The 22,264-nt window shown below is 49.0% G+C and overlaps 1 protein-coding gene across 5 annotated transcripts in view; it reads right to left on the bottom strand.

Annotated features, from left to right (window-relative positions):
• Positions 1-21,716, bottom strand: part of ints3 (integrator complex subunit 3) — a 169,234-nt gene extending 147,518 nt beyond the window's left edge. For 3 of the 5 annotated variants that reach the window (XM_059980050.1, XM_059980052.1, XM_059980051.1), the window contains exon 1: positions 21,505-21,713. In XM_059980050.1, coding sequence (XP_059836033.1) covers positions 21,505-21,579 — 75 coding nt within the window. In that variant the 5' untranslated portion in view covers positions 21,580-21,713. Of the gene's footprint in view, positions 1-21,504 lie in introns of all 5 variants that reach the window. The other 2 variants (XM_059980055.1, XM_059980054.1) reach the window with 2 other exon arrangements.
• Positions 21,717-22,264: the final 548 nt, after the last annotated feature.

Genomic DNA, 22,264 nt, shown 5'->3' with positions numbered 1-22,264 from the left:
TCCCACCAGTACTGTATCCCTAGTATTATACAGTGAGCAACACATCCCCACCAGTACTGTACAGTGTTATGCAGAGACCCACACATCCCCAACAGTACTGTACCCGTGTGTTAGTGACCAACACATCCCCACCAGTACTGTACCCGTGTTGTACAGTGACCAACACATCCCCACCAGTACTGTACCCCAATGTTATACAGTGACCCACACATCCCCACCAGTACTGTATCCGTGTTATACAGTGACCCACACATCCGCACCAGAACTGTACCCCAATGTTATACAGTGACCCACACATCCCCACCAGTACTGTACCCGTGTTATATAGTGACCCACACAGCCTCACCAGTACTGTACCGCAGTGTTATACAGTGAGCAACTCATCCCCACCAGTACTGTACCCCAGTGTTATACAGTGACCCACACATCCGCACCAGCACTGTACCCCAGTGTTATACAGAGAGCAACACATCCCCACCAGTACTGTACCCCAGTGTTATACAGTGAGCAACACATCCCCACCAGTACTGTACCCGTGTTATACAGTGACCCACACATCCCCACCAGTCCTGTACCCCAGTGTTAAACAGTGACCAACACATCCCCACCAGTACTGTACCCCAGTGTTATACAGTGACCAACACATCCCCACCAGTACTGTACCCGTGTTATACAGTGACCAACACATCCCCACTAGTACTGTATCCGTGTTATACAGTGACCCACACATAAGCGCCAGAACTGTACCCCAATGTTATACAGTGACCCACACATCCCCACCATTACTGTACCCCAGTGTTATACAGTGACCCACACATCCCCACCAGTACTGTATCCCTAGTATTATACAGTGAGCAACACATCCCCACCAGTACTGTACAGTGTTATGCAGAGACCCACACATCCCCAACAGTACTGTACCCGTGTTATACAGTGACCAACACATCCCCACCAGTACTGTACACGTGTTATACAGTGACCAACACATCCCCACCAGTACTGTACCCCAATTTTATACAGTGACCCACACATCCCCACCAGTACTGTATCCGTGTTATACAGTGACCAACACATCCCCACCAGTACTGTACAAGTGTTACACAGTGACCAACACATCCGCACCAGTACTGTACCGCAGTGTTATACAGAGAGCAACTCATCCCCACCAGTACTGTACCCCAGTGTTATACAGTGACCCACACATCCGCACCAGCACTGTACCCCAGTGTTATACAGAGAGCAACACATCCCCACCAGTACTGTACCCCAGTGTTATACAGTGAGCAACACATCCCCACCAGTACTGTACCCGTGTTATACAGTGACCCACACATCCCCACCAGTCCTGTACCCCAGTGTTAAACAGTGACCAACACATCCCCACCAGTACTGTACCCCAGTGTTATACAGTGACCAACTCATCCACACCAGTACTGTACCCGTGTTATACAGTGATCAACACATCCCCACTAGTACTGTATCCATGTTATACAGTGACCCACACATCCGCGCCAGAACTGTACCCCAATGCTATACAGTGACCCACACATCCCCACCATTACTGTACCCCAGTGTTATACAGTGACCCACACATCCGCACCTGTACTGTACCCCAGTGTTATACAGTGAGCAACACATCCCCACCAGTACTGTACCCCAGTGTTATACAGTGACCCACACATCCGCACCAGAACTGTACCCCAATGTTATACAGTGACCCACACATCCCCACCAGTACTGTACCCATGTTATATAGTGACCCACACATCCCCACCAGTACTGTACCATACTGTTATACAGTGACCCACACATCCGCACCAGTACTGTACCCCAGTGTTATACAGTGACCAACACATCCCCACCAGTACTGTACCCCAGTGTTATACAGTGACCAACACATCCCCACCAGTACTGTACCCCAATGTTATAGTGACCCACACATCCCCACCAGTACTGTATCCGTGTTATACAGTGACCCACACATCCCCACCAGTACTGTACCCGTGTTATATAGTGACCCACACATCCCCACCAGTACTCTACTCCAGTGTTATACAGTGAGCAACTCATCCCCACCAGTACTGTACCCCAGTGTTATACAGTGAGCAACACATCCCCACCAGTACTGTACCCGTGTTATACAGTGACCCACACATCCCCACCAGTCCTGTACCCCAGTGTTAAACAGTGACCAACACATCCCCACCAGTACTGTACCCCAGTGTTATACAGTGACCAACTCATCCACACCAGTACTGTACCCGTGTTATACAGTGATCAACACATCCCCACTAGTACTGTATCCATGTTATACAGTGACCCACACATCCGCGCCAGAACTGTACCCCAATGCTATACAGTGACCCACACATCCCCACCATTACTGTACCCCAGTGTTATACAGTGACCCACACATCCGCACCTGTACTGTACCCCAGTGTTATACAGTGAGCAACACATCCCCACCAGTACTGTACCCCAGTGTTATACAGTGACCCACACATCCGCACCAGAACTGTACCCCAATGTTATACAGTGACCCACACATCCCCACCAGTACTGTACCCATGTTATATAGTGACCCACACATCCCCACCAGTACTGTACCATACTGTTATACAGTGACCCACACATCCGCACCAGTACTGTACCCCAGTGTTATACAGTGACCAACACATCCCCACCAGTACTGTACCCCAGTGTTATACAGTGACCAACACATCCCCACCAGTACTGTACCCCAATGTTATACAGTGACCCACACATCCCCACCAGTACTGTATCCGTGTTATACAGTGACCCACACATCCGCACCAGAACTGTACCCCAATATTATACAGTGACCCACACATCCCCACCAGTACTGTATCCGTGTTATACAGTGACCCACACATCCCCACCAGTACTGTACCCGTGTTATATAGTGACCCACACATCCCCACCAGTACTCTACTCCAGTGTTATACAGTGAGCAACTCATCCCCACCAGTACTGTACCCGTGTTATATAGTGACCCACACATCCCCACCATTACTGTACCCCAGTGTTATACAGTGACCCACACATCCCCACCAGTACTGTACCCGTGTTATATAGTGACCAACACATCCCCACTAGTACTGTATCCGTGTTATACAGTGACCCACACATCCTCGCCAGAACTGTACCCCAATGTTATAGTGACCCACACATCCCCACCATTACTGTACCCCAGTGTTATACAGTGACCCACACATCCCCACCAGTACTGTATCCCTAGTATTATACAGTGAGCAACACATCCGCGCCAGAACTGTACCCCAATGTTATACAGTGACCCACACATCCCCACCATTACTGTACCCCAGTGTTATACAGTGACCCACACATCCCCACCAGTACTGTATCCCTAGTATTATACAGTGAGCAACACATCCCCACCAGTACTGTACAGTGTTATGCAGAGACCCACACATCCCCAACAGTACTGTACCCGTGTTATACAGTGACCAACACATCCCCACCAGTACTGTACACGTGTTATACAGTGACCAACACATCCCCACTAGTACTGTACCTCAATGTTATACAGTGACCCACACATCCCCACCAGTACTGTATCCGTGTTATACAGTGACCAACACATCCCCACCAGTACTGTACACGTGTTATACAGTGACCAACACATCCCCACCAGTACTGTACCCCAATGTTATACAGTGACCCACACATCCCCACCAGTACTGTATCCGTGTTATACAGTGACCCACACATCCCCACCAGTACTGTATCCGTGTTATACAGTGACCCACACATCCCCACCAGTACTGTACCCCAGTGTTATACAGTGACCAGCACATCCCCACCATTACTGTACCCCAGTGTTATACAATGACCCACACATCCCCACCAGTACTGTATCCCTAGTATTATACAGTGAGCAACACATCCCCACCAGTACTGTACAGTGTTATGCAGAGACCCACACATCCCCAACAGTACTGTACCCGTGTTAAACAGTGACCAACACATCCCCACCAGTACTGTACCCCAGTGTTATACAGTGACCAACACATCCCCACCAGTACTGTACCCCAATGTTATACAGTGACCCACACATCCCCACCAGTACTGTATCCGTGTTATACAGTGACCCACACATCCGCACCAGAACTGTACCCCAATGTTATACAGTGACCCACACATCCCCACCAGTACTGTACCCGTGTTATATAGTGACCTACACATCCCCACCAGTACTGTACCCCAGTGTTATACAGTGAGCAACTCATCCCCACCAGTACTGTACCCGTGTTATATAGTGACCCACACATCCCCACCAGTACTGTAACCCTAGTATTATACAGTGAGCAACACATCACCACCAGTACTGTACAGTGTTATGCAGAGACCCACACATCCCCAACAGTACTGTAACCGTGTTATACAGTGACCAACACATCCCCACCAGTACTGTACCCCAGTGTTATGCAGAGACCCACACATCCCCAACAGTACTGTACCCGTGCTATACAGTGATCAACACATCCCCACCAGTACTGTACCCCAGTGTTATACAGTGACCAACACATCCGCACCAGTACTGTACCCCAATGTTATACAGTGACCCACACATCCCCACCAGTACTGTATCCCAGTGTTATACAGTGACCCACACATCCGCACCAGTACTGTACCCCAGTGTTATACAGTGAGCAACACATCCCCACCAGTACTGTACCCCAGTGTTATACAGTGACCAACACATCCCCACCAGTACTGTACCCCAGTGTTATACAGTGACCAACACATCCCCACCAGTACTGTATCCCTAGTATTATACAGAGAGCAACACATCCCCACCAGTACTGTACAGTGTTATGCAGAGACCCACACATCCCCAACAGTACTGTACCCGTGTTAAACAGTGACCAACACATCCCCACCAGTACTGTACCCCAGTGTTATACAGTGACCAACACATCCCCACCAGTACTGTACCCCAATGTTATAAAGTGACCCACACATCCCCACCAGTACTGTATCCGTGTTATACAGTGACCCACACATCCGCACCAGAACTGTACCCCAATGTTATACACTGACCCACACATCCCCACCAGTACTGTACCCGTGTTATATAGTGACCCACACATCCCCACCAGTACTGTATCCCAGTGTTATACAGTGACCCACACATCCGCACCAGTACTGTACCCCAGTGTTATACAGTGAGCAACACATCCCCACCAGTACTGTACCCCAGTGTTATACAGTGACCCACACATCCCCACCAGTACTGTATCCGTGTTATACAGTGACCCACACATCCGCACCAGTACTGTACCCCAGTGTTATACAGTGAGCAACACATCCCCACCAGTACTGTACCCCAGTGTTATACAGTGAGCAACACATCCCCACCAGTACTGTACCCGTGTTATACAGTGACCCACACATCCCCACCAGTCCTGTACCCCAGTGTTAAACAGTGACCAACACATCCCCACCAGTACTGTACCCCAGTGTTATACAGTGACCAACACATCCACACCAGTACTGTACCCGTGTTATACAGTGATCAACACATCCCCACTAGTACTGTATCCGTGTTATACAGTGACCCACACATCCGCGCCAGAACTGTACCCCAATGTTATACAGTGACCCACACATCCCCACCATTACTGTACCCCAGTGTTATACAGTGACCCACACATCCGCACCTGTACTGTACCCCAGTGTTATACAGTGAGCAACACATCCCCACCAGTACTGTACCCCAGTGTTATACAGTGACCCACACATCCACACCAGAACTGTACCCCAATGTTATACAGTGACCCACACATCCCCACCAGTACTGTACCCATGTTATATAGTGACCCACACATCCCCACCAGTACTGTACCCCACTGTTATACAGTGACCCACACATCCGCACCAGTACTGTACCCCAGTGTTATACAGTGACCAACACATCCCCACCAGTACTGTACCCCAGTGTTATACAGTGACCAACACATCCCCACCAGTACTGTACCCCAATGTTATACAGTGACCCACACATCCCCACCAGTACTGTATCAGTGTTATACAGTGACCCACACATCCGCAACAGAACTGTACCCCAATATTATACAGTGACCCACACATCCCCACCAGTACTGTATCCGTGTTATACAGTGACCCACACATCCCCACCAGTACTGTACCCGTGTTATATAGTGACCCACACATCCCCACCAGTACTGTACTCCAGTGTTATACAGTGAGCAACTCATCCCCACCAGTACTGTACCCGTGTTATATAGTGACCCACACATCCCCACCATTACTGTACCCCAGTGTTATACAGTGACCCACACATTCCCACCTGTACTGTATCCCTAGTATTATACAGTGAGCAACACATCCCCACCAGTACTGTACAGTGTTATGCAGAGACCCACACATCCCCAACAGTACTGTACCCGTGTGTTACAGTGACCAACACATCCCCACCAGTACTGTACCCCAATGTTATACAGTGACCCACACATCCCCACCAGTACTGTATCCGTGTTATACAGTGACCCACACATCCGCACCAGAACTGTACCCCAATGTTATACAGTGACCCACACATCCCCACCAGTACTGTACCCGTGTTATATAGTGACGCACACAGCCCCACCAGTACTGTACCGCAGTGTTATACAGTGAGCAACACATCCCCACCAGTACTGTACCCCAGTGTTATACAGTGACCCACACATCCCCACCAGTCCTGTACCCCAGTGTTATACAGTGACCCACACATCCCCACCAGTCCTGTACCCCAGTGTTAAACAGTGACCAACACATCCCCACCAGTACTGTACCCCAGTGTTATACAGTGACCAACACATCCCCACCAGTACTGTACCCGTGTTATACAGTGACCAACACATCCCCACTAGTACTGTATCCGTGTTATACAGTGACCCACACATCCGCGCCAGAACTGTACCCCAATGTTATACAGTGACCCACACATCCCCACCATTACTGTACCCCAGTGTTATACAGTGACCCACACATCCCCACCAGTACTGTATCCCTAGTATTATACAGTGAGCAACACATCCCCACCAGTACTGTACAGTGTTATGCAGAGACCCACACATCCCCAACAGTACTGTACCCGTGTTATACAGTGACCAACACATCCCCACCAGTACTGTACACGTGTTATACAGTGACCAACACATCCCCACTAGTACTGTACCTCAATGTTATACAGTGACCCACACATCCCCACCAGTACTGTATCCGTGTTATACAGTGACCAACACATCCCCACCAGTACTGTACACGTGTTATACAGTGACCAACACATCCCCACCAGTACTGTACCCCAATGTTATACAGTGACCCACACATCCCCACCAGTACTGTATCCGTGTTATACAGTGACCCACACATCCCCACCAGTACTGTATCCGTGTTATACAGTGACCCACACATCCCCACCAGTACTGTACCCCAGTGTTATACAGTGACCAGCACATCCCCACCATTACTGTACCCCAGTGTTATACAATGACCCACACATCCCCACCAGTACTGTATCCCTAGTATTATACAGTGAGCAACACATCCCCACCAGTACTGTACAGTGTTATGCAGAGACCCACACATCCCCAACAGTACTGTACCCGTGTTAAACAGTGACCAACACATCCCCACCAGTACTGTACCCCAGTGTTATACAGTGACCAACACATCCCCACCAGTACTGTACCCCAATGTTATACAGTGACCCACACATCCCCACCAGTACTGTATCCGTGTTATACAGTGACCCACACATCCGCACCAGAACTGTACCCCAATGTTATACAGTGACCCACACATCCCCACCAGTACTGTACCCGTGTTATATAGTGACCTACACATCCCCACCAGTACTGTACCCCAGTGTTATACAGTGAGCAACTCATCCCCACCAGTACTGTACCCGTGTTATATAGTGACCCACACATCCCCACCAGTACTGTAACCCTAGTATTATACAGTGAGCAACACATCACCACCAGTACTGTACAGTGTTATGCAGAGACCCACACATCCCCAACAGTACTGTAACCGTGTTATACAGTGACCAACACATCCCCACCAGTACTGTACCCCAGTGTTATGCAGAGACCCACACATCCCCAACAGTACTGTACCCGTGCTATACAGTGATCAACACATCCCCACCAGTACTGTACCCCAGTGTTATACAGTGACCAACACATCCGCAACAGTACTGTACCCCAATGTTATACAGTGACCCACACATCCCCACCAGTACTGTATCCCAGTGTTATACAGTGACCCACACATCCGCACCAGTACTGTACCCCAGTGTTATACAGTGACCAACACATCCCCACCATTACTGTACCCCAGTGTTATACAGTGACCCGCACAACCCCACCAGTACTGTATCCCTAGAATTATACAGTGAGCAACACATCCCCACCAGTACTGTACAGTGTTATGCAGAGACCCACACATCCCCAACAGTACTGTACCCGTGTTATACAGTGACCAACACATCCCCACCAGTACTGTACCCCAGAGTTATACAGTGACTCACACATCCCCACCAGTACTGTATCCGTGTTATACAGTGACCCACACATCCGCACCAGAACTGTACCGCAATGTTATACAGTGACCCAGACATCCCCACCAGTACTGTACCCGTGTTATATAGTGACCCACACATCCCCACCAGTACTGTATCCCAGTGTTATACAGTGACCCACACATCCGCACCAGTACTGTACCCCAGTGTTATACAGTGAGCAACACATCCCCACCAGTACTGTACAGTGTTATACAGTGACCCACACATCCCCACCAGTACTGTACAGTGTTATGCAGAGACCCACACATCCCCAACAGTACTGTATCCGTGTTATACAGTGACCCACACATCCGCACCAGTACTGTACCCCAGTGTTATACAGTGACCCACACATCCCCACCAGTACTGTATCCGTGTTATACAGTGACCCACACATCCGCACCAGTACTGTACCCCAGTGTTATACAGTGAGCAACACATCCCCACCAGTACTGTACCCGTGTTATACAGTGACCCACACATCCCCACCAGTACTGTATCCGTGTTATACAGTGACCCACACATCCGCACCAGAACTGTACCCCAATATTATACAGTGACCCACACATCCCCACCAGTACTGTATCCGTGTTATACAGTGACCCACACATCCCCACCAGTACTGTACCCGTGTTATATAGTGACCCACACATCCCCACCAGTACTGTACCCCAGTGTTATACAGTGAGCAACTCATCCCCACCAGTACTGTACCCGTGTTATATAGTGACCCACACATCCCCACCATTACTGTACCCCAGTGTTATACAGTGACCCACACATTCCCACCAGTACTGTATCCATAGTATTATACAGTGAGCAACACATCCCCACCAGTACTGTACAGTGTTCTGCAGAGACCCACACATCCCCAACAGTACTGTACCCGTGTTATACAGTGACCAACACATCCCCACCAGTACTGTACCCGTGTTGTACAGTGACCAACACATCCCCACCAGTACTGTACCCCAATGTTATATAGTGACCCACACATCCCCACCAGTACTGTATCCGTGTTATATAGTGACCCACACAGCCCCACCAGTACTGTACCCCAGTGTTATACAGTGAGCAACTCATCCCCACCAGTACTGTACCCCAGTGTTATACAGTGACCCACACATCCGCACCAGCACTGTACCCCAGTGTTATACAGAGAGCAACACATCCCCACCAGTACTGTACCCCAGTGTTATACAGTGACCAACACATCCCCACCATTACTGTACCCGTGTTATACAGTGACCCACACAACCCCACCAGTACTGTATCCCTAGAATTATACAGTGAGCAACACATCCCCACCAGTACTGTACAGTGTTATGCAGAGACCCACACATCCCCAACAGTACTGTACCCGTGTTATACAGTGACCAACACATCCCCACCAGTACTGTACCCCAGTGTTATACAGTGACCCACACATCCCCACCAGTACTGTATCCGTGTTATACAGTGACCCACACATCCGCACCAGAACTGTACCGCAATGTTATACAGTGACCCAGACATCCCCACCAGTACTGTACCCGTGTTATATAGTGACCCACACATCCCCACCAGTACTGTATCCCAGTGTTATACAGTGACCCACACATCCGCACCAGTACTGTACCCCAGTGTTATACAGTGAGCAACACATCCCCACCAGTACTGTACCCCAGTGTTATACAGTGACCCACACATCCCCACCAGTACTGTATCCGTGTTATACAGTGACCCACACATCCGCACCAGAACTGTACCCCAATGTTATACAGTGACCCACACATCCCCACCAGTACTGTACCCGTGTTATATAGTGACCCACACATTCCCACCATTACTGTACCCCAGTGTTATACAGTGACCCACACATCCGCACCAGCACTGTACCCCAGTGTTATACAGAGAGCAACACATCCCCACCAGTACTGTACCCCAGTGTTATACAGTGAGCAACACATCCCCACCAGTACTGTACCCGTGTTATACAGTGACCCACACATCCCCACCAGTCCTGTACCCCAGTGTTAAACAGTGACCAACACATCCCCACCAGTACTGTACCCCAGTGTTATACAGTGACCAACACATCCCCACCAGTACTGTACCCGTGTTATACAGTGACCCACACATCCGCGCCAGAACTGTACCCCAATGTTATACAGTGACCCACACATCCCCACCAGTACTGTATCCCTAGTATTATACAGTGAGCAACACATCCCCACCAGTACTGTACAGTGTTATGCAGAGACCCACACATCCCCAACAGTACTGTACCCGTGTTATACAGTGACCAACACATCCCCACCAGTACTGTACCCCAGTGTTATACAGTGACCAACACATCCCCACCAGTACTGTACCCCAATGTTATACAGTGACCCACACATCCCCACCAGTACTGTATCCGTGTTATACAGTGACCAACACATCCCCACCAGTACTGTACACGTGTTATACAGTGACCAACACATCCCCACCAGTACTGTACCCCAATGTTATACAGTGACCCACACATCCCCACCAGTACTGTATCCGTGTTATACAGTGACCAACACATCCCCACCAGTACTGTACACGTGTTATACAGTGACCAACACATCCCCACCAGTACTGTACCCCAATGTTATACAGTGTCCCACACATCCCCACCAGTACTGTATCCGAGTTATACAGTGACCCACACATCCCCACCAGTACTGTACCCGTGTTATATAGTGACCCACACAGCCCCACCAGTACTGTACCCCAGTGTTATACAGTGACCAGCACATCCCCACCATTACTGTACCCCAGTGTTATACAGTGACCCACACATCCCCACCAGTACTGTATCCCTAGTATTATACAGTGAGCAACACATCCCCACCAGTACTGTACAGTGTTATGCAGAGACCCACACATCCCCAACAGTACTGTACCCGTGTTAAACAGTGACCAACACATCCCCACCAGTACTGTACCCCAGTGTTATAGTGACCAACACATCCCCACCAGTACTGTATCCGTGTTATACAGTGACCCACACATCCGCACCAGTACTGTATCCCTAGTATTATACAGTGAGCAACACATCACCACCAGTACTGTACAGTGTTATGCAGAGACCCACACATCCCCAACAGTACTGTACCCGTGTTCTACAGTGACCAACACATCCCCACCAGTACTGTACCCCAGTGTTATGCAGAGACCCACTCATCCCCAACAGTACTGTACCCCAGTGTTATACAGTGACCAACACATCCCCACCAGTACTGTACCCGTGTTATACAGTGACCAACACATCCCCACTAGTACTGTATCCGTGTTATACAGTGACCCACACATCCGCGCCAGAACTGTACCCCAATGTTATACAGTGACCCACACATCCCCACCATTACTGTACCCCAGTGTTATACAGTGACCCACACATCCCCACCAGTACTGTATCCCTAGTATTATACAGTGAGCAACACATCCCCACCAGTACTGTACAGTGTTATGCAGAGACCCACACATCCCCAACAGTACTGTACCCGTGTTATACAGTGACCAACACATCCCCACCAGTACTGTACCCCAGTGTTATACAGTGACCAACACATCCCCACCAGTACTGTACCCCAATGTTATACAGTGACCCACACATCCCCACCAGTACTGTATCCGTGTTATACAGTGACCAACACATCCCCACCAGTACTGTACACGTGTTATACAGTGACCAACACATCCCCACCAGTACTGTACCCCAATGTTATACAGTGACCCACACATCCCCACCAGTACTGTATCCGTGTTATACAGTGACCAACACATCCCCACCAGTACTGTACACGTGTTATACAGTGACCAACACATCCCCACCAGTACTGTACCCCAATGTTATACAGTGACCCACACATCCCCACCAGTACTGTATCCGTGTTATACAGTGACCCACACATCCCCACCAGTACTGTACCCGTGTTATATAGTGACCCACACAGCCCCACCAGTACTGTACCCCAGTGTTATACAGTGAGCAACTCATCCCCACCAGTACTGTACCCCAGTGTTATACAGTGACCAGCACATCCCCACCATTACTGTACCCCAGTGTTATACAGTGACCCACACATCCCCACAGTACTGTATCCCTAGTATTATACAGTGAGCAACACATCCCCACCAGTACTGTACAGTGTTATGCAGAGACCCACACATCCCCAACAGTACTGTACCCGTGTTAAACAGTGACCAACACATCCCCACCAGTACTGTACCCGTGTTATACAGTGACCAACACATCCCCACCAGTACTGTACCCGTGCTGTACAGTGACCAACACATCCCCACCAGTACTGTACCCCAATGTTATACAGTGACCCACACATCCCCACCAGTACTGTACCCGTGTTATATAGTGACCCACACATCCCCACCATTACTGTACCCCAGTGTTATACAGTGACCCACACAGCCCCACCAGTACTGTACCCCAGTGTTATACAGTGAGCAACTCATCCCCACCAGTACTGTACCCCAGTGTTATACAGTGACCCACACATCCGCACCAGCACTGTACCCCAGTGTTATACAGAGCAACACATCCCCACCAGTACTGTACCCCAGTGTTATACAGTGACCAACACATTCCCACCATTACTGTACCCCAGTGTTATACAGTGACCCACACAACCCCACCAGTACTGTATCCCTAGAATTATACAGTGAGCAACACATCCCCACCAGTACTGTACCCCAGTGTTATGCAGAGACCCACACATCCCCAACAGTACTGTACCCGTGTTATACAGTGACCAACACATCCCCACCAGTACTGTACCCCAATGTTATACAGTGACCCACACATCCCCACCAGTACTGTAACCGTGTTATACAGTGACCCACACATCCGCACCAGAACTGTACCGCAATGTTATACAGTGACCCACACATCCCCACCAGTACTGTACCCGTGTTATATAGTGACCCACACATCCCCACCAGTACTGTATCCCAGTGTTATACAGTGACCCACACATCCGCACCAGTACTGTACCCCAGTGTTATACAGTGAGCAACACATCCCCACCAGTACTGTACCCCAGTGTTATACAGTGACCCACACATCCCCACCAGTACTGTATCCGTGTTATACAGTGACCCACACATCCGCACCAGAACTGTACCCCAATGTTATACAGTGACCCACACATCCCCACCAGTACTGTACCCATGTTATATAGTGACCCACACATCCCCACCAGTACTGTACCCCAGTCTTATACAGTGACCCACACATCCCCACCAGTACTGTATCCCTAGTATTATACAGTGAGCAACACATCCCCACCAGTACTGTACAGTGTTATGCAGAGACCCACACATCCCCAACAGTACTGTACCCCAGTGTTATACAGTGACCAACACATCCCCACCAGTACTGTACCCCAATGTTATGCAGAGACCCACACATCCCCAACAGTACTGTACCCCAGTGTTATACAGTGACCAACACATCCCCACCAGTACTGTACCCCAATGTTATACAGTGACCCACACATCCCCACCAGTACTGTATCCGTGCTATACAGTGACCCACACATCCGCACCAGAACTGTACCCCACTGTTATACAGTGACCCACACATCCCCACCTGTACTGTATCCGTGTTATACAGTGACCCACACCCCACCAGTACTGTACCCGTGTTATATAGTGACCCACACATCCCCACCAGTACTGTATCCCAGTGTTATACAGTGACCCACACATCCGCACCAGTACTGTACCCCAGTGTTATACAGTGAGCAACACATCCCCACCAGTACTGTACCCCAGTGTTATAGTGACCCACACATCCCCACCAGTACTGTATCCGTGTTATACAGTGACCCACACATCCGCACCAGAACTGTACCCCAATGTTATACAGTGACCCACACATCCCCACCAGTACTGTACCCGTGTTATATAGTGACCCACACATCCCCACCATTACTGTACCCCAGTGTTATAGTGACCCACACATCCCCACCAGTACTGTATCCCAGTGTTATACAGTGACCCACACATCCGCTCCAGTACTGTACCCCAGTGTTATACAGTGAGCAACACATCCCCACCAGTACTGTACCCCAGTGTTATACAGTGACCCACATATCCCCACCAGTACTGTATCCGTGTTATACAGTGACCCACACATCCGCACCAGAACTGTACCCCAATGTTATACAGTGACCCACACATCCCCACCAGTACTGTACCCGTGTTATATAGTGACCCACACATCCCCACCATTACTGTACCCCAGTGTTATACAGTGACCCACACATCCCCACCAGTACTGTATCCCTAGTATTATACAGTGAGCAACACATCCCCACCAGTACTGTACAGTGTTATGCAGTGACCCACACATCCCCAACAGTACTGTACTCGTGTTATACAGTGACCAACACATCCCCACCAGTACTGTACCCGTGTTGTACAGTGACCAACACATCCCCACCAGTACTGTACCCGTGTTATATAGTGACCCACACAGCCCCACCAGTACTGTACCCCAGTGTTATACAGTGAGCAACTCATCCCCACCAGTACTGTACCCCAGTGTTATACAGTGACCCACACATCCGCACCAGCACTGTACCCCAGTGTTATACAGTGAGCAACACATCCCCACCAGTACTGTACCCCAGTGTTATACAGTGACCCACACATCCCCACCAGAACTGTACCCCAATGTTATACAGTGACCCACACATCCCCACCAGTACTGTACCCATGTTATATAGTGACCCACACATCCCCACCAGTACTGTACCCCAGTGTTATACAGTGACCCACACATCCCCACCAGTACTGTATCCCTAGTATTATACAGTGAGCAACACATCCCCACCAGTACTGTACAGTGTTATGCAGAGACCCACACATCCCCAACAGTACTGTACCCGTGTTATACAGTGACCAACACATCCCCACCAGTACTGTACCCGTGTTATACAGTGACCAACACATCCCCACCAGTACTGTACCCCAAGGTTATACAGTGACCCACACATCCCCACCAGTACTGTACCCCAATGTTATACAGTGACCCACACATCCCCACCAGTACTGTACCCGTGTTATATAGTGACCCACACTTCCCCACCAGTACTGTACCCCAGTGTTATACAGTGAGCAACTCATCCCCACCAGTACTGTACCCATGTTATATAGTGACCCACACATCCCCACCAGTACTGTATCCCTAGTATTATACAGTGAGCAACACATCCCCACCAGTACTGTACAGTGTTATGCAGAGACCCACACATCCCCAACAGTACTGTACCCGTGTTATACAGTGACCAATACATCCCCACCAGTACTGTACCCCAGTGTTATACAGTGACCAACACATCCGCACCAGTACTGTACCCCAGTGTTATAGTGACCAACACATCCCCACCAGTACTGTACCCCTGTTATACAGTGAGCAACACATCCCCACCAGTACTGTACCCCAGTGTTATTTCTGATCTGCCTCCAGAGTTAAAACATTCCCATGAAGGCTGGCTACCCCATCATAGTGTGGATATGGAGGCCTTGGAAAAAGTGCTGAAACGGTTCACCAGGATGCTGTCTGGATTTAAGGGCATGAGCTCCAAGGACCAGTTGGACAAATTTGGGTTGTCTTCACTGGAGCATCAGAGGCTGAGTTGAGACCAAACAGAAGTTTGTATGACCATGAGAGACATAAATACAGAGTATCTTTTTCCTCAGGGTCTATGAAGCCCTCTGTTGGTCAAGTCAACCACAGATGTTGCATCCGGGCTGTTCACGTGATATGCAAGCCAGGTCCATAGATTATGGATAAAAGGTTGTTGCCCATGTAGCAAGACCCCCCCCCCACCCCCCTCCACAGTTGATTATCAAAAGGAACAGCAGTGTCTGGTAGGCTTTGCCACCAGCAGCGTTGTAACAGTTACTGGTCAACATTGAACTCAACATTGGACTGCCTTAGGGACTCGTCAGGGTCAAAATGCCTAATACCAGATGGCATGTATTTAAGGTGAGTTCAAGGAGATGTGTAGGGCCTGGAATGAGAGAAAGATAGATACTTTATAGATCCCAAAGGAAATTACAGTGTCACAGTAGCATTACAAGTGCATAGGCACGCAAATATTGGAAGAGAAGCAAGAAAGAATAAAATTAAGTTACCTTAAATTAAGATGTACAAGAGTTATATATCAAAGTTTACAAAATCACTCCCCCAGCTTTAGTTCTCTTTGGAGCAGTGCAGTTGTCTCAGTCTATTACTGAAAATGCTCCTCTGTTCAGCCAAGGTGGCATGCAGAGGGTGAGAAACATTGTCCAGAATTGCCAGGGTTTTTTGCAGGGTCCCTTGTTCTACCACAGTCTCCAGTGTGTCCAGTTTGACTCCTATAACAGAGCCAGCCTTTCTGATCAGTTTATTGAGCATGTTGGGATCACCTGTATTGATGCCATTGTCCCAGCGCACCACTGCACAGAAGATTCTACCGGTGACAACAGACTAGGAGAATTTGTGAAGGAGAGGTCTGCATACTCCAAAAGACCCCAGTCTCCTCAGGAAGTAGAGGCGACTCTGACCCTCCTTGTACCCAGACCGTGTTGGTGCTTCACACAACTGTTATCCAGGTGCACCCCCAGGTTCTCACCACATCCACATCCTCACCATCAATAGTAACAGGCAGCAGTACAAACTTGGACTTCCTAAAGTCCATCACCATCTCCTCTGTCTTGCAGATGTGGAGCTGCAGATGATTCAGCTTGCATCATTCAACAGAGAGACCGGTATCTAGAATATATAGCCAGTGGCGAAGGTGGAGGCAGATATAATAGAGGTCTTTAGATAGGGTCATGAATATGCAGAGTTGGAGAGATCGGGATCTTGGGTAGGTAGAATAGATTAGTTCAGTGAACAATTTAATGATAGTTGGTTGAATGAGTCTGGCACACCTTTGTGGGCTTAAATACCTGCTCCTGCACTGTCCAATAGTGGGAGAGTGTAGGACCAGAGGTCCCAAAATAGAAGGACATCCCTTTAGAACAAAAATGAGGAAGAATTTCTTCAACCAGAAGGAGGTGAATCTAAGGAATTCATTGCCACAGATGGCTGTGGGTGTATTTAAAGCAGAGGTCAACAAGTTCTTGATTAGTAAGGATAAAGGTCCCTATCTTTATCTGTACTGCTCTATGTTCTTCTACACGTGATCCACATCCAGGAAGTAGGAGTCTGAGACACATTCAGCCCATCATGAGTCTGCTCCATCAATCCTTCTCAACTCCATTCTCCTGCCTTCCACACACCACCCCCCAAAAACCTTTGACGCACTTACTCAATAACTTGGCTTCCAAGCCATCTGTGGCAAAAAATGCAGGAGAAATTCTTCCTCATCTCTGTCCTAAAGGGACGTCCTTTTATTCTGAGGCCGTGCCCTCTGGTCCTAGACTCCACCACTATAGGAAACATGCTTTCCACATCTACTCTAGGCCTTTCAATATTTGATAGGTTTCTATGAGATTCACATTCGTTCTTCCAAACAGCAGCCTGTACAGACCCAGAGCTATCAATGCTTCTATTATGTACATTAACCTTTTCATCATGGAATTGTGGGCTGAAAGACCTATTCCTCATTAATTTGATATGTTTTAAGACAACGTTTTGCTGTATATTTTGATATCCATGTGACAAATAAGGCCACTCTATCTGTATTGTTCTACATCCTCCTAATGTTAACACGATCCACGTCCAGGGAGCAGGGCTGGGATTTCCTCCCATTATTGTTAGCCTATTGTTTCCTCAATCCCCGAAAGCCATTTACCAACAGCTTGCAAAGGTGCCGGGCCTCCAATTCCAACAAAATCAAGGAGCTCCCCTGCAATATCACTCGGATTTCCGGACATAAACCCAATGATGATGAAGAAAACAGTAAAGAGATTCCACATCGTAGGGATTGGTTAGCCATTCCCATGCTCCGCTGCCGAGGCTTATTTTGAGCTGCAGAGCGCAGGTGTTGAAGTAGCCGAGATACAATCTCACCGGCTCTCCACTTGGCCTAGGACCACCTGGATAACACTGATACCTACGTTAGACTGCAGCTTATTGAATACAGCTCTGTGTTTAACACTCAGTACTCATCAACAAGCTTCAAATCCTGGACAGCACACACACAAAATGCTGGAGGAGCTCAGCAGGGCAGACATAATCTATGGAAATGTATAAGCAGTCAACATTTTGGACCAAGATCCTTCATCAGGACCCTTTGCCAGTCTTGGCCCAAAAAGTCAACCATTTATTAATGGTGGAAGATTAGGAATAATATCTTCACCTTGCTGTCATTCAGTGCACACCAAAGATGTGTTTTTAGACCACCACTCTACTCTCTCTACATTAATGACTCAGACACCATCTGTTAACACCACCGCTGTTGGCAGAATCTCAAATGGGGATGAGGAAGATTACAGTTATATCAACTGGTTGAGTGGATAGCCGACAACAACAACCTTACATGCAACGTTAGCAGGACCAATGAACCAATTGTGGATTTCAGGAAGGGGGAATTGGGAGAATTCACAACAGTCCTCATTGAGGGACCAGCAGTGGGAAGGGTAAGCAGCTTCAAGTTCCTGTCTGTCGACATCTGAGGATCTATCCTCAACCAAACATGTTGATGCAACTACCAAGGCACACCAGCAGCTATACTTTGTTACGAACTTGAGATTTGTTAAGTCACCAAAAACTCAAGCAAATTTCTCCAGATATACCTTGGAGAGCTGACTGACCGGCTGCATTATCAGCTGGAATGGAGACACCGATGTACAGGCTGCAGACAATTGTAGACTCAGCCAGCTCCATCACAGCACAACACTCCCCAACCATCAAGGACATCTTCAAGAGGAGGCACCTCAAGGAGGAGGTATCCATCATTGAGGACCCTCATCATCAAGGGCATACCCTCTTCTCATTACTATCACCGGGGAGAAAGGACCACACTCAATGTTTTAGGAACAGCTTGCTTCAGATTTCTGACCGCTCCATGAACACTACCTTGTTATTCTCTTTTGCACTGTTTATTTATTTTATATTATTTTTGCTACCTATAGTAACGTTTTATGCCTTGCACCGAACTCTGTCACAGAAGGTCCCAAGTGTGGCTGCGAAAGGATGGGGATTGGGCATAAGGCTAACAACCTCATCCTGTAAAACACCAACAGAAGCTCCAAAGACCTCATACCTAGGAGAGGACGCATCTTGGAAGATGACACCCTCTAATGAAGGGTCTTGGCCCGAAATGTCGACTGTTTATTCCCATCCATAGATGCCTCCTGACCTGCTGAGCTCCTCAGGTGCGTGTATTGCTCTGGATTTGCAGCATATGCAGAACCTCGTGTCTTCGAAGATGAGCCACCTGGGGACAATTTGAAAGACTGGCCCAGGATAGCAGACTCTGGCAAGCTGTTTCTGACGGCCTATGCCCCAGTAAGGGTGATGAGCTAACACACCCCCACTCATTCACTCACACACACACTCAGACTGTACTGCAGCCACAAAACAACAAATTTCACAACACGCCAGGGTGGTAAACACCGCAGTGGTAGAAGGGGTGTTCAGGGTGATAGACAAGAAGCCAATCAAATAGACAGATGTTGCCAAGAAGCTTATGTGTCTTCGGGACACCACTCATCCATCATAGTTGGGATGTGTCAAGCCAGTGAGTCAATTGCCAGGGAATAAGCAACCAACCAGCTGCTTGTGGACTTGTTAGTTACATCATTGATCTAGTCAGGTTTATACCACTGCTATAGGGCAGAGATCTTTAAACACATCTAAGTGGGTAGCACCCTCCCAGCACCAGTCCAAGGTGTTCTCTCAGAAGCTGACCTCCAACCAATTGGCAGCCACAATAGTGTCAGCTTCCTTCAGCACTGCCCTTCCTACCACAGTTACCGCCGACAGAGTATTCGCATTGGAATTGTTTTATTATTGTCACAGGTACCAAGGCGCACTGCAAAGCTTGTCTCGCAATCTGTTCATACAGATCAAATCATTACACAGTGCACTGAGCTAGAAAACAGTAAAAGAACAACACAGAATAAAGTATAAACCCTGCTGGAAAAAGTGCAGTGCAGGTGAACAATACAGTGCAAGATCAAAACGAGGTAGACTGCGAGGTCAAGTGCCCACCTTGTCAAAACTCGGCACCCTCGCTTTGAAAGGGAGAGTATTCTCAGCACTCCCTCGGCCCCTCCGATCAGGATGGCAGTCCCTCCTCTGAGAGGGGCAGCACTCCCTCGGGATTACCTCAGCTCTCCTTCAAACAGGAGTGCACTCACCCAGCACCCTCGCCTCTCCCCTCCCACCCCATGACAGAGTTGTAGCCAATCTTGCATTGCTCCCCCTCATGACTGCCCAGTCTGTGTTTACCTGTCCGTGGCAGTGCTGCACTCCCTTAGCACTGCTCGTCTCCAGCAAACACGGGAGCTATTATATTTTCCCTGCCTGGATTGTTTCCCCTTTTACCCTAACCAAACAGAAAGTGAATCTTTTAAAAAGCAAAATAAATAAATAAAATCAATCCTCGCCTGACAATTCACCACCAAATTTGCAAATATTTCAGGAGTAACCAATTTCCCGGGGGAATTCGCCTGCAGATTTGCGAGCCTCGTTGGAGAACGCACAATTAACTGCACTGGGTAGCGGGAAAGACTTTGCCTGTGCTGACTGACAGCCGGAGGTGGTGAGGACGCGGCCTCTTTAAGTGCGGCCTAGCACCTACTGAAGCCTCGGCCTGGTAGTAGCTGCCGATGCCGCAGCTCACCAACCTCACGGCGGCCGCAGCGGCTGCCTCCATTCACCGCCCCCCTGAACAACCTTCCCCTGCTGTTACCTCCTCCAACTCGTCCTTGGCGTCCAAGGCGTTAGAGACGAGCAGCCTGCCCTTGGGTTTGTGCGCGGCCTCCATAGCTGGCGGAGCCGGGCTCTGGCCGGGACTCAGAAGCCCGGGCAGGGATCACCTTAGCGGCCAGGCGGAGGGCGGGCATGGGCGCCGAGCGGCGACGGCACTCCATTCACCCTCCCCCGACGGACAGCCTGCTTGACCAATCGCTGTCGCTCCTTTTGCTTGACTGACAGCGACTTTCACCAGTCCGCACCTCTCTTCCACCCCTAGATTAGTCCCAGTCGCCTGCCGCCTGATTGATGGCGAACAGAACCAATCGCTGTACGGATCTGCTGGCTGATTGACAGGACCTGGACGTGGAGCAAAGGGGCGCGCACATCAGCCAATGCGCAGGGCAGGAGCTGGTTGATTGACAGAGTAGGTGGACCACTTGGCTGTGTCAATGGGCAGGGCATATTAATGCGGAAGTCCTAAAATTATAACTTTCTACGTTTGGATCTTTTTGGCTTTATTAATCTATTTAAGTTTGGGGATGAATCTTCTGATGCTGCAGCGAAGGAGAGGGCTGGGGAGATGTGAGCAAATTAGAAGTCCTCGAGAAGGGTTGGTGTAGATATTAATACTGGTTTTCATATATACGGAGATAGAATAGAAAACTTTGTTTCTGTGCCATCCGTAGCGATCAGCACATCAGTGTTTTGAGCTGGTACAAGGGGGAAAACAATAACAGAATATGGAATATAGTGTC

This window comes from Hypanus sabinus, chromosome 9, assembly GCF_030144855.1.
Source record: "Hypanus sabinus isolate sHypSab1 chromosome 9, sHypSab1.hap1, whole genome shotgun sequence".
In the NCBI taxonomy this organism is placed as follows: Eukaryota; Metazoa; Chordata; class Chondrichthyes; order Myliobatiformes; family Dasyatidae; genus Hypanus; species Hypanus sabinus.
The sequence above is the reverse complement of the archived record's forward strand: the minus strand, read 5'-3'. Positions and strand labels throughout refer to the sequence as shown.